At 40.9% G+C, this 13,487-nt stretch overlaps 1 protein-coding gene across 1 annotated transcript in view; it reads right to left on the bottom strand.

The window, feature by feature from the left end:
• LOC134066579 (deleted in malignant brain tumors 1 protein-like) overlaps window positions 1-11,131 on the bottom strand; it is a 19,535-nt gene extending 8,404 nt beyond the window's left edge. The window contains exons 1-4 of the mRNA XM_062521944.1: window positions 11,021-11,131; window positions 7,471-7,500; window positions 6,173-6,205; window positions 5,588-5,899 (exon numbers count right to left, since the gene is read on the bottom strand). Coding sequence (XP_062377928.1) covers window positions 5,588-5,899; window positions 6,173-6,205; window positions 7,471-7,500; window positions 11,021-11,048 — 403 coding nt within the window. The 5' untranslated portion in view covers window positions 11,049-11,131. The remainder of the gene's footprint in view (window positions 1-5,587; window positions 5,900-6,172; window positions 6,206-7,470; window positions 7,501-11,020) is intronic.
• Window positions 11,132-13,487: the final 2,356 nt, after the last annotated feature.

The following is a 13,487-nucleotide window of genomic DNA, read 5'->3' as shown; positions in this document are numbered from 1 at the left end:
TTAAGCATTCTACTTATTTGAATAGGTTGGACTTTACTATAACATATTTTTTACGTAATGATGAAAGATAGCTTTAAAGAGTCACTGCACCCTAAAATAGGTTTTTTGAGCTGTTGATTGATTGAAAATACTCATAAGTGGTGAACTGTACTATTACCAGTAACGCAAACTGTAGTATGCGCTGTAGTAACGCAACCGCTTGGGGCGCTGGTTTTCACTTTCCCTCCCTATACAGGGCCATCACTGAAATGGAGACACAACGTCTGAGAGGACCAGGCCAGTCGCGGCCTGGTCAAAAGTACCTTCCCCCAAAAAAGTCCCAGAGCCAGGGTGATGGAAACACGCCTTATGTGTCGACGTGTCTAATTTAAACCCAAAGTGATTCATGCTGGCATTATCATTGCTATCGCAATAGGCTATATGTACTTAGTTGTGTGAAATATCTAAAAAATATATGTACAAAATATATATGGCCTAGACCAGGGGTCTTCAACCTTTTTCAGCCCAAGGACCCCTTGGCTGTGAGAGAGACTGAGCACGGACCCCCACACCTGGCACACCTCAAATCATGCCTATCATTTGAACCGTCAGTCATTAGTGCCTACATGCATGCACGTACGCGCACGCACACACACGAACGCACACATTCTAAACATAAGTTATTATTAACAGGGGGGTAACTGCTTTATACAACTCGTTTCTGATTATTCTTTACATAGTGTTGCATAAACTCAACCTATAATAGAATGAATGTCACAAGGGTCAACTAAGGTGGATAATCAACGACGCGCCGTGCGTTTCTAGGAAAATAATGTACGTTCGAAGTGTTAATAAGCTCCCGACGCCACAGGCATTATTGCAGTGCATTATTTTCCTATAAACGCACGGCGCGGAGTTGATTATCCCGTTTATACCACTGCTACTATCATTTTCGTTTATATTGCCGCTGTCTTAGATACAACGTTGCTGTGTTTACCGTTACATTCACATTGGCGAATTAATATTCAAGTGTGAGAAGCTCCGCTTTAACCCTCTCTGGTGGTATAAATTCAGCTAAATTCAGGCAAAGCTTCATTTCCTCAACCTGATACAGACAGAGAACCTCTTCATCTTGTGTAAATATAACTTGTCTTACACAAAGAAACACAAACACACAAGATTGTCGTTATCGTTTCATTTTGATGGTATGACATCGCGGAGAACGTTGGATTAATGAATTCACGCAGAACGCCTTGACGTGCAAAGACCGCAGACTCTCATTAAAAAAAAAACAAAGCAAAACATCACACAGAACAAATAGGCTACCCCGCAAAGTTCAGGGTCCATCAGTCCCGACATTAAGCAAACGAATCAAACAGTCGAAATGTAATTTATCTCCCAGAATGAAAAGAGCGAGTTTGTTAATGGTCAGATGCCGCTGAAAACGAAGCTATTTAACTAATACGCACGGGGGGAAAGTGTTCCATTGGGTAACACAATGTTACAGGGATCACATTATCACAAGCATGATTCATGGGTAGCCTACAATGTGTTATTTAAAAACGAATATGAAGCGATTTTCATTGAACATTATGTTAACTTTGACAAATGTTATTTTTTGGAAGAGAAAAAAATGCTTCAGACGAAATATTTTCGCGGACCCCCTGCAGTACCTCCGCGGACCCCCTAGGGGTCGCGGACCCCCGGTTGAAGACCCATGGCCTAGACTAATTACAAATGATCACAATACTAAATCAGTGCCTGGTGGTTCAGCTGTTGCATGTCAGTACATTGCGCGCGTGGCCCAAGATCGCATCTTACCTCTCCATGTCAATTTTGAGTAAGAGCAGGCACAACACACAACAATAGGTTAGACCCTAAATATATTGAATTGCTTTACATCGAGTGGCCAGGAACACGACATCAGTTTAATAGTTCCACGACATTACTTATTAGGGTTATTTCCACGTTTCACTAGGCTAGTCAGAAACAAAAGCATATGTGTGATGCATACGGGAAAAGAACCTACAATGTTGTGATGATAAGCCACCTGCCTTAACCACTATACTAACTAGATGTACCGCAAAGCGATACACAATATGACCGCCGCTCAGTCCTGCACATTCTCTCCGCAAATATCAATCACGCTTGTGTTTCCATCGCCTACTCCATCCCTACTGCAACTTTTATGTATGTAAATGAGTGTGTGCATGTGTGCGCTTGCTTTTGTGTATGAGTGCTTCTCTGTCTAGTGTGAGTGTGTGTCTGCTTGTGTGTGTGTTTTATGTGTCTCTGTGTATATGTTCACTGTGTTCTCTGCCGTCACTGTCACTCCAATATCAGATAACACACACACACACTCACATGCGCGCGTGTGCACACACACACACACACACACACACACACACATACACAGGCACACACAAACACACACTCGCACACACACACACACACACACACACACACACACAGGCACACCCAGAGAGAGAGAGAGAGAGAAAGAAGAACGCACACAGAATACACACAGATAACACAGACAGAGAGAGAGAGAGAGAGAGAGAGAGAGAGAAAGAAAGAGAACACACACAGAACATGCACATACACACATATACACACATGCAAACACACAGATGGGCACACAGAAACGCACCCACACACACAGGCTATAGTACATCACACACAAACTCACTTCTCAGCTCCGGTGGTCTCACAAAATGTACTCAAAGATGTGTGTGTGTGTGTGTGTGTGTGTGTGTGTGTGTGTGTTTGTGTGTGTGTGTGTTTGTGTGTGTGTGTGTGTGTGTGTGTGTGTGTGTGTGTGTATGTGTGTGTGTGTGTGTGTGTGTGTGTGTGTTTGTGTGTGTGTGTGTGTGTGTGTGTGTGTACTGTGCATCTCTCTCTGTGTGTGTGTGTGTGTGTGTGTGTGTGTGTGTGTGTGTGTGATGTGTGTGTAGGTGTGTGTGTGTGTAAGGGTGTATGTGTGCATGCGTGTGGGCGTGTTTGTGCATGTGTTTGTGTAATGTTTTATGTACATGTGTGTATGTAGTGGTGCGTGTGTGTGTAGGTATGCGTGTGTGTATTTATGTGTGTGTGTGTGTGTGTGTGTGTGTGTGTGTTCCTGCATGTTTGTTGCACCCAGAGCAACCATTCTCTTTTAAAACATATTTGGAAACTAGTTGATTAAAGGTTTCTAATGGTGTCACTTATATGTTTCTAGGACAAAAACTAGCAGAGATTGAGATGTTTGGAACAGTTTTTGAAATCCCCAGGGGGGGATTTAGACTCCAGAGGGTTAATACACCATCTACTGGCCGATGGGTATACAATCCTGAATGTACACATAAATCCATTTATTTTATAGCCCCCCATGGATGAAATTCCACAAAACTTGGCATACTCCCAGAGGGTGTCAGGTTAATCATACACATGACATTTGGTGCAATTCATAACATCTCATCTGAAGATAGGGGCAATTAAAGCAATATTACATGGCATTTTCAATTTTTACCATGGGGGTGCAAATCACAAATGACTAAGCTAAGTCATTAGCTTAGTCATTTGCCCCCCCCATCGTAAAAATTGAAAATGCAATCTAATATTGCTTTAATTGCCCATATCTTCAGATGAGATGTTATGAACTGCACCAAATTTCATGTGTATGATTAACCTGACACCCTCTGGGAGTAAGCCAAGTTTTGTGGAATTTCATCCATGGGGGGCTATAAAATAAATGGATTTATGTGTACATTCAGGACTGTATACCCATCGGCCAGTAGATGGTGGTATTATCTGGAGTCTAAATCCCCCCCTGGGGATTTCAAAAACTGTTCCAAACATCTCAATCTCTGCTAGTTTTTGTCCTAGAAACATATAAGTGACACCATTAGAAACCTTTAATCAACTAGTTTCCAAATATGTTTTAAAAGAGAATGGTTGCTCTGGGTGCAACAAACATGCAGGAACACACACACACACACACACACACACACACACACACACACACACACACACACACACACACATAAATACACACACACACACACATACCTACACACACACGCACCACTACATACACACATGTACATAAAACATTATACAAACACATGCACAAACACGCACACATACACCCTTACACACACACACACACACACCTACACACACACACACACACACACATGCACACACACATCTTTGAGTACATTTTGTGAGACCACCGGAGCTGAGAAGTGAGTGTGTGTGTGATGTACTATAGTGTGCGGGTGCGTTTCTGTGTGCCCATCTGTGTGTTTGCATGTGTGTATATGTGTGTATGTGCATGTTCTGTGTGTGTTCTCTTTCTTTCTCTCTCTCTCTCTCTCTCTCTCTGTGTCTGTGTTATCTGTGTGTATTCTGTGTGTGTTCTCTCTTTCTCTCTCTCTCTCTGGGTGTGCCTGTGTGTGTGTGTTTGTGTGTGTGTGTGTGTGTGTGTGTGTGTGTGTGCGAGTGTGTGTGTGTGAGTGTGTGCCTGTGTATGTGTGTTTGTGTGTGTGTGTGTGTGTGTGTGTGTGTGCACACGCGCGCATGTGAGTGTGTGTGTGTGTGTGTTATCTGATATTGGAGTGACAGTGACGGCAGAGAACACAGTGAACATATACTCAGAGACACATTAAACACACACACAAGCAGACACACACTCACACTAGACAGAGAAGCACTCATACACAAAAGCAAGCGCACACATGCACACACTCATTTACATACATAAAAGTTGCAGTAGGGATGGAGTAGGCGATGGAAACACAAGCGTGATTGATATTTGCGGAGAGAATGTGCAGGACTGAGCGGCGGTCATATTGTGTATCGCTTTGCGGTACATCTAGTTTATATTAGCCTACAGCATAGCGCAATCATTGGGTCACGAGAAAAACAACAACTTAGTGATTTTTGGTTGGGCGCTTATGATTTTTGGTTAGGCGCTCCTGACACTGACGACATCACCAAACGGAACTCCCAAGGTACGCCAGAGGTGTGACTGCCCAGGGGCAGTCGTTCAAATGACCAAACTTTGCGTCCTTGTTTGCGATTGAGAGTTTGAACTACCTTTTCTAGAAACACCAAATCTAAGAACGACGGAGCGAACTCCCAAGGTTGCGACGCAAGTTAGCATACGACGCTTTCTAGAAACGCACCCCAAGTTAATTGACACAGGGGACTATTTACCCTTAAATGTCATTTTTGGTAAATACAGTACTTCTTCATCTATTGATACTGTGCAGTATGTGTTGCAGCACCCCCTTTGAGCAAAATATAAATAAATATATACAAAAGAACAGTGTGTATGACACAGTGAAGTTTGAACCTTTACATCTCAACATACTAATTAGTAAAGGATTTTTTGCATGGAGCATTATTCACAGTGTGCCATTAGTCAACAAAGGTTGCAATGACCTATTAGGCCATGAGCTGTCGGAAGCCAACTTGTAATTTCTTTAGTGTAAGTACACTATGCAAAATGTTGACGAGCATTATAAGACCAAGCTGCACAGCATCGACAGCCCTAATAGTATTGAATCAAATTTGGGGTCATTGCACTCATCAGGTTAAGTGGATGTTTATGGGATGTACTAACCTGAGCACACCACACCAGCATCTTCATCATGGACACAGTCATGTGTTCCTAAGCCAGGATGGAAGCACTCTGTAAGGGATCCTTCAGAACCACAGCAGCTGACATCATCCATCCATATCTGTCCACTGCCATTGCCAAAGTATGCTGCTTCGGGGGCAAAGACAGCACCTCCACATCCCAGCTGTCTACACACCACCTGTGCATCACTCATGTCCCAGTAATCATCACACACAGTGCCCCACTGGCTGTTGTAGTAGACCTCCACTCTACCTGAGCACCTTGTGCTCCCACCAACCAGCCTGATCTGGGCAGCTTGTGCAAAAGGAAAATAGCTTAAATATTAGAGCACACTAATTATTTCAGCAGAATAAATATTTATTGAACAAATACTATGTAGGTTATTGACATGACATGACAGGTCTATGAAGACCAATACATGCATTGCCTTTATACAAATCTTAAATCAAACAATAGTATTAAATCTTAGGTCAGTCGGATGAGTGGTTCGAGAGTTATGCGTGCCACACACAGACAGCCGTTCCTTGCATTAATAGATAGATAGATAGATACATATATGGAACTCACCAGCTTGAAGAGGGGCAGACAGAAAGACTATCACTGGAAAAAATATAATGGTTGAGTAGGCTAGTTATTAGATACAGTAGCCTATATGCAAGCATTCAGAGTGAAAAAGGCCAAGAATAAAGAAATTGCACAGTAGGCTACGTATATATAGGCCCTAGTATATTCCAATATTTGGAATGTGTTCTAAATCAGCTAGATATCTATCTCGAATTCAAATGTACCTGAATTGAGTGCAACCATGTAAACCTGCGTTGTGTGGAACCACTGCGGTCCAGCCCTGCACATGCCCGAACTCGAACCCGCGAGACGGCAGCACCTCGGATCGGGAGTCGAGCGCGCTAATAATCCAGCTAAAAGCCCAGGCTATAGCTTTCATGCCAGCAGTGCTCTTGAAGTGTCGGGGAGTGAAGTTTACTAACGTTCTACAGCTAGCACCCGTTACTATAATACTCTACAAGAGGATAACTCGAACAATGCAGTTAGGGCTATGCATATGTTCACAGAGTAAACAGCAAGATGCAGATTTCAGGTCAGGGTGCCATAAGTTGGGATGGTACATATCAACAGGGAACACCTGCCACTGACAGATGTATCTGTTGTTCAGTATGATTACTTGATTCTCTGAACAATACTTTGAGATGAATCTACAGAGTGACTGGATTTGCATCTCTACTGAGTGCCAAATCAGCGCTCTTTATTCAACAACTTAACAAATAGTCTGTTATGCAGTTCATGTTCTTTGCTTTTGCAGTTGTACCATGCACAATTGATTACTTTATTAATGATCCAGTCTACTTTATTAATGATCAAGTCTAATTTGATTGCAATTTCGATACAACTCCATTAAGAAGAAAAGGGCAACTAAATAATCTATCACGCATATACTGTAGGCTATTAGTGCAGAGCACGTACAGTAGATGTGGCATTTTTTTTATCCGTAATCATGAAATTTGGCACTGCGCACACTCGTGCCATTAGGATGACACCCACCAAATTTGAGAGCAGTCGGATGAGTGGTTTGAGAGTTGTGCGTGGAACAGACAGAGTGACACACAGACAGACGTTCCTTGCATTAATAGATAGATAGAAGATAGATAGATAGATAGATAGTGTATTTTAACAGCAAATTACTAGTCTGGGTAAGCAGTATTTCAGTAGGAGCATTGTTCCTTTCCTTATGGAATAACCTATTGAGTAGGCCTATTGCACGATTAAATCTCCTATTTTCACTAATGATGATGATGATTTTAACTCATATATCGTACTGATGTGATAACCTGTCTGTTGTGACTCCTTACCTGCCAGAGATAGAATACAAAGGAGAAGTGCTGATGGAAGAAAGCAAAATGTCAACATGAGAAATTGTTGTTGGCCTTGGCCGAGTTTCCCAGATTCGGTAAGAAGCTCTTAAGTGCTAAGAACTTCTTAGGAGCGTTCTTAGAACGTTCTTAGAGCGCTCGTAAGAAGTTTTTAGCACTTAAGAGCTTCTTAACGAATCTGGGAAACCCGGCCATGACTGTTGCTATTTTCATGTAAATCATTATTATCATTCTACTTTATTATTGCTGAAATACTTTGTAATAATTGTATAATGTACAAAGCTGCCTAAAAATCCTCTTTTCTTTAGTCTGTCAGTCATGTCTTCATCATCTGTAATTTCCCTCTGAGTTGATGCATATTTGTACAGTATAGACTGTATATATATATATATATATATATATATATACACACTGTGTGTATATATATACAGTATATATATATATATATATATATATATATATATACACACACACACACACACACACACACACACACACACACACACTCACAGGAAAGGTGTTAAATTCTTTGCACTATACACAGTAGGTATGCAATTACCCAGTGGCCAATCAAAAAACAAGCCTATTTAACATTACACATCATGACATGAGATTCAGTTAATTGATCAATCACATAGGAATCCATGAAGACTATATACAGTATATATATATATTTATTATATGGCTCTCTAGAATGTTGAGGGAGCTCCCATTCACTTTGAATGGGCCTCTCAACGTTCTACCGGTCCGTTATATTTGCATAATGACCGCTCCGAAGGTATAATGACCGCTGCCAATGGCAACGGGTTCACTCCGCTAGTTGTTGCGGAAGCCACGAAACGGTAGCCAAGTCATTGCTAAAGACACATTGAGATAAGTTTATTTTCTCGTTTTGGCAAGTAGCCATACAATAAGCGCGATAATGTATAGAACGCCGGTCATTATCTGAAAATAATTCCCTTCAGTACGAAGCAAAACCCCTCCGCTGCGCGTCGGGGTTCTGTCCGTCCTGTCGGGAATTATTTTCCGATAATGACCGGCGTTCTATACATTATCCCTTACATATACACCTGTCCAAAAGTATTAGAACACATGCTTAAAGTTAAATATAAGATAATCTTTTGGAAATTAATGCCTTAAATGAAACAATGAGGAACTATTCAACCTTTAAGGACATTAATTTTCTTTGTGAATGAATAATGTATTGTAAATAAATAAATGTTTTCCTTAAAATACAGGGGGTCATACCAGGGGCGGAGTGGGACACAAAAATCCACCGGGAATATTCTGACCACACCGGCCCCCTACCGAACCAAAAAAATGCCAGCACCACGCATTCTTACATCTCTACCTTGCCCTCTCCTTGGGCCTGCTCCTGCACCTCCTGCTGCACCTCTCACTGCTTCTCTAACTGTTCCTGCACCTCCTACTGCACCTCTCACTGCATCTCTCACTGGGTGTGCTCTTCTCCCTGGGCCCCTTGTTCTTACTCTTCCTCATCCATATATTACAGTATTTGTCTTTTTCTGTTTCTGTTTCCAAAAACATCACCTCCTCCTTCAAGTGTAAATGTAATAGAGAGAAATAACCCCTGCCACTGAGTCTAAGACAGACTGGAATCAGCTGTGGTTGGCCCCATACCCAACATAAATCATCCTTGTGCCAATTATTCAATTGTTTGTTTATTATCAGCTGAGATATATTGTTTTTGAACTGATACCATTGCAGAAGCAGACGTTAAGGTTTGGAATATTGTTTTAATTGTGGGGTGTTGTGTGTTAACATCTGTAAATAATAGAAAAACGATCCATAATTTTGTTAAGAGGTATAACTTGTCTGTTAAGAAAATGTAAGGATGGTTCACTGCCTACATATTGTGCGAAAACGACATGAAATGTGTGAATGGTATGGCCACAAAAGACGGATGCTGTGCTAGTTGGGAGACTTAGAGTTTTGAAAATGTGACAACTGTTTGGACAATTCACGCTATGTTAGCCACTGAAAAAAACTGTAGGCTAAGCCATTGATTCGTTTGAAATGTAAATGAGTTAACTAGCTTGTGATATTTTCCGTCTAGCAATAGTAACGTAGTTGAGCTTTGTGTCAGTGTTTTTCATTCTGTCAAATTTACCTGCACTCGTTGATGGCCGTGGACTTGGCTACGGATAAATCTGTTTTGAGCATTTAGATGCATGCTCCTCCAGCAGTCGCTTCTTCTTAATTCTGCCCTTTTCAGTCCCCTCTTTCTCGTCTTTCCTCTTCTTGCCTTCCATATTAATCACGTAAGCACCTGCTAATCCGTTCACTATCAAAACGCTACGTTCACTAATACAGGCTAAAGGGCCATGCCATTAAAGGAGGGGCCGCTCATCTATCCCCCTACATTTCTGTAATAGACTTGACCTAGCAAACGTATTTGCGATTCCCAGGAGGCTTTGCTGTTCTATTTTGAATTTATTTGTGACCAAAAGAGTTAAATAACACTTTAATAATATATGAACAATTAAATCAAGACACCCAAAGGCTACATAGTAATGCACTGATGAGAGAGAACTGAGATGAATAGGCCTGTAATTAATATGTAAGGTAACCATGACTAAGGTATATATCGCAACTGAATGGTTTATATAGTGGTTGGCTCCCTTAGTTGCATGAAGGAACTTTGGGTGACTTCTTAGGGGACTGAAGTTCGTCTTACAAACTCTTATGATTGTAAAAAAAAATGCAGGGCTACTAGCGGCCGCTCAGGCCTGTCATGGGCCAAATCAAATGCAACATAGGCCGGCCGGCCTGGCGGGAAATGTCCCGAATCTCCCGATTACCACTCCGCCCCTGGGTCATACGTATTGGAACGCCCATGTTAAATTCCCGTAGAGGATTTTTATTTTTACTTTTAAAGGCCAGTGAAAGTTTGAAAGAGTTATTTGGTAACTCAAATCTCAATCTGCAGTTAAAAGCTCGGTACAATTTTAACTCCAATCAAGCAGCGTCTCACTCCCTTGCTTAGCTGGATACAACAAAGACAGAATCTCATGCCAACACAAAAATATGTCCCTCCTTTGTGCCTCTTATTTCATCAGTAAATATTAAACTTGTAGGAACCCCAAACTAAATTATTAAAGAAGAATTATTACATTGAAAAAAAGATATACCTATCTGAAAGCAAATTGTAAAACATTTTTATTAGTTGTTTTATTAGTAGCAAACAACGAGTTTTGCTGTTTGGCTTCCTCTGAGAGCAATCCTGAGGAAGCCAAATTGCGAAACACGTCATTCACTGCGGTGTGTGTGCCGATGATCTCTACTTATCAAATCCTGATATTCCTGCACATTGCCAGCACCTGGTTCCTCAAGACGAGTGACTTGTGCACAGATAGTTAGGCTATTATTTAATATAATTTGATCATGTACATCAAAATGATTTACACACCTATAATGATGACATAATTTGTATTTGATTTCTTTTCATTTAAATATGACATTTGTTTCCATTGGTTTACAAATGAATACATTGAAGAAACAAACATACCTAAGTGTTGAAAATGGTGAGAAGACATTCTTCTACCTCCTTGTTATAGGCTTACTAGGAGTGAACTATCTGGGTGTCTTCTCTCCTTATCTAATGGTCAGAGGTAATATGATGACACATGTGTATAATTATGTATAATGAACTGGAAAGTGCAACTGTTGGAGGAGTTGGAATGAAAATAGCATATTAGCATGCTCTTCACATTCTGTTCCTCATTCTATTTTATTTTTTTCCTGTTTAGTTCGTTTGAACGGTAAAATATGTCTGATAACGCCAGGTCATCAAAATGATGTTGGAAGGACAGAGATACATGACAGTGTGTTCAGAACATCTTCATCAACATCAACTCATTCACTAGAGCTATGTTTACTGAATGGCCACCATACAGTTATTCAACACATGAGGTGAATCAGTGAGCATTCCAAACACACTGTGAGGGTGGGCAGTGCCTAACTCAAATTATGCTGTCTGACTGTCTTTAGAGGGTTCATAGGTTAATTAAAACAATACCTAATTTATACGGAGTGATTATTTGCACCCAGGTGTAAATAGTGGAATGGAGGCATTTTCTTATTTGCACCCAAACCTGAAATCCAACATAGCGGGACCATCTTGGCAGGAGATGGCCAACCTAAATCCTAAATGTAACAAGTTAGGATTATTAAAACAATATTTTAGATGGTAAAGTGGTGCTAAATTTCCATAAACCTTGTTCAGTGAACGGGTAAAGCCGTCCGTTTGTAAGCAAAATCAAGAAATACGATCTTTTAGTTTGTTTACCGTTACCTAGTAACCATACCACGTCATTCAAAGATTAGTAGTATCGCAAGATGACTAAATGGAGAGTAGTGTAGTAGGTGAACGGGTTACGACTCTGTGGACCCAGGTTTGATTCTCAGCTGTCTTTTTTTTTGCATGCCAAAGTACGAACGACTTGTTTTTTCTTAGATGACGTTACCTCGCGGCAAATAAGAGTTTGTGCTTTTTGAACCTGTCAGATTGACTAGTTTTATTTCAGTTAATGAGTACAGTTATGTAGAAGTAGGCTATTAGTAGTTGTGAGTAGAAAGGTTTCTTGGTGTTTTTAGCCCTCAACGTTGTCTTCAAGGCAGCGCTGCCTGGAAGGCGCTGGGGTTAGGCATGGGTTAAGGTTAGGGTTAAGGTTAGGAGTAGGATTAAGTGCCTTTACGTCAACAGTGGCAGCGCTGCCTGGAAGACAACTCAGAAAACAACTCTTTGAACTATAGCTTGCCTTCGATCAAGCTACCACATGACCACTCATTAGCCTAATATTTGTAAAATCACTTCCAAGTAACGCAGACATGGCAAGACAGCTAAAAACTGTTAAAAACTCAATTAGGCCAAGCCTATAGAGCTGGTAAATACACCGGCCTATTGACAGGGTACATGGATGCTAGACATCGGGTGTAAATAGTATTGTTGATTATTACACTATTTACACCCGGGTGTAAATAGTAATGTTGATTATTACACTATTTACACCCGGGTGTAAATAGTATTGTTGATTATTACACTATTTACACCTGCAGTAATGTTGATTATTTGCACCCGGGTGTAAATACTAATGTTGATTATTTCCACCCGGGTGCAAATAGTCTCTGCCTTTATTATATGTCTGTGTGTACTTGTGAGTGTGTGTATGTGTGTGGGTAATGGTGTGTGTGTGTGCATGCGTGTGGGCGTGGTTATGCATGTGTTTGTGTACATTTTTATGTACGTGTGTGTGTGTGTGTGTGTGTGTGTGTGTGTGTGTGTGTGTGTGTGTGTGTGTTGGTGCGTGTGTACGTGCGTATGCCTGCCTGTCTACTGTGTGTGTAGGTTTGTGTCTGTGTGTGTGTGTGTGTGTCTGTGCTTGTGTGTTTGTGTGTGTGTGTGTTTGTGTGTGACAGTGGCATGGAGCAACCCTTCGCTTACTATCTGCAGGCTTTGCTTACCATCTGCAGGCCGATGGGTGCTGTCACTAAATGTACACATAAATACATTTATTTTATAGCCCCCCATGAATGAAATACCACAAAACTTGACATACTCCCAGAGGATGTCAGGTTAATAATACACATGAAATTTGGAGCAGTTCTTAACATCTCATCTGATAGGATCAAGATAGGAGCGATTTAGGCAATATTATATTGCATTTAATTTATTTATGGGGGTGCAAATCACTGTAGACGTGAAGGTCCCATATCAAACTATGGCTGTGGAGGGAAACAGTTATTTTTACATGCAATATTCTTTGCAAGGTTTTGCTGACAATATTGAGATGTAATTCAAATTATAGTCTCCGCTGTGCCAGTACACATCACACACTACACATTTCACTTAGCTTATCTGCTCCCCCTAGAGGGACAATACAGTATTTTCTATGCTTCCTCCCTATACATGGCAAATACAGTGCATAAACCTGTATTTCATTGTAAATATAAAATATAAAAAGATGTTCTTGAGG

This window comes from Sardina pilchardus, chromosome 19, assembly GCF_963854185.1.
Source record: "Sardina pilchardus chromosome 19, fSarPil1.1, whole genome shotgun sequence".
NCBI classification, from domain to species: domain Eukaryota; kingdom Metazoa; phylum Chordata; class Actinopteri; order Clupeiformes; family Clupeidae; genus Sardina; species Sardina pilchardus.
This window is presented reverse-complemented; position numbering and strand designations above follow the sequence as displayed.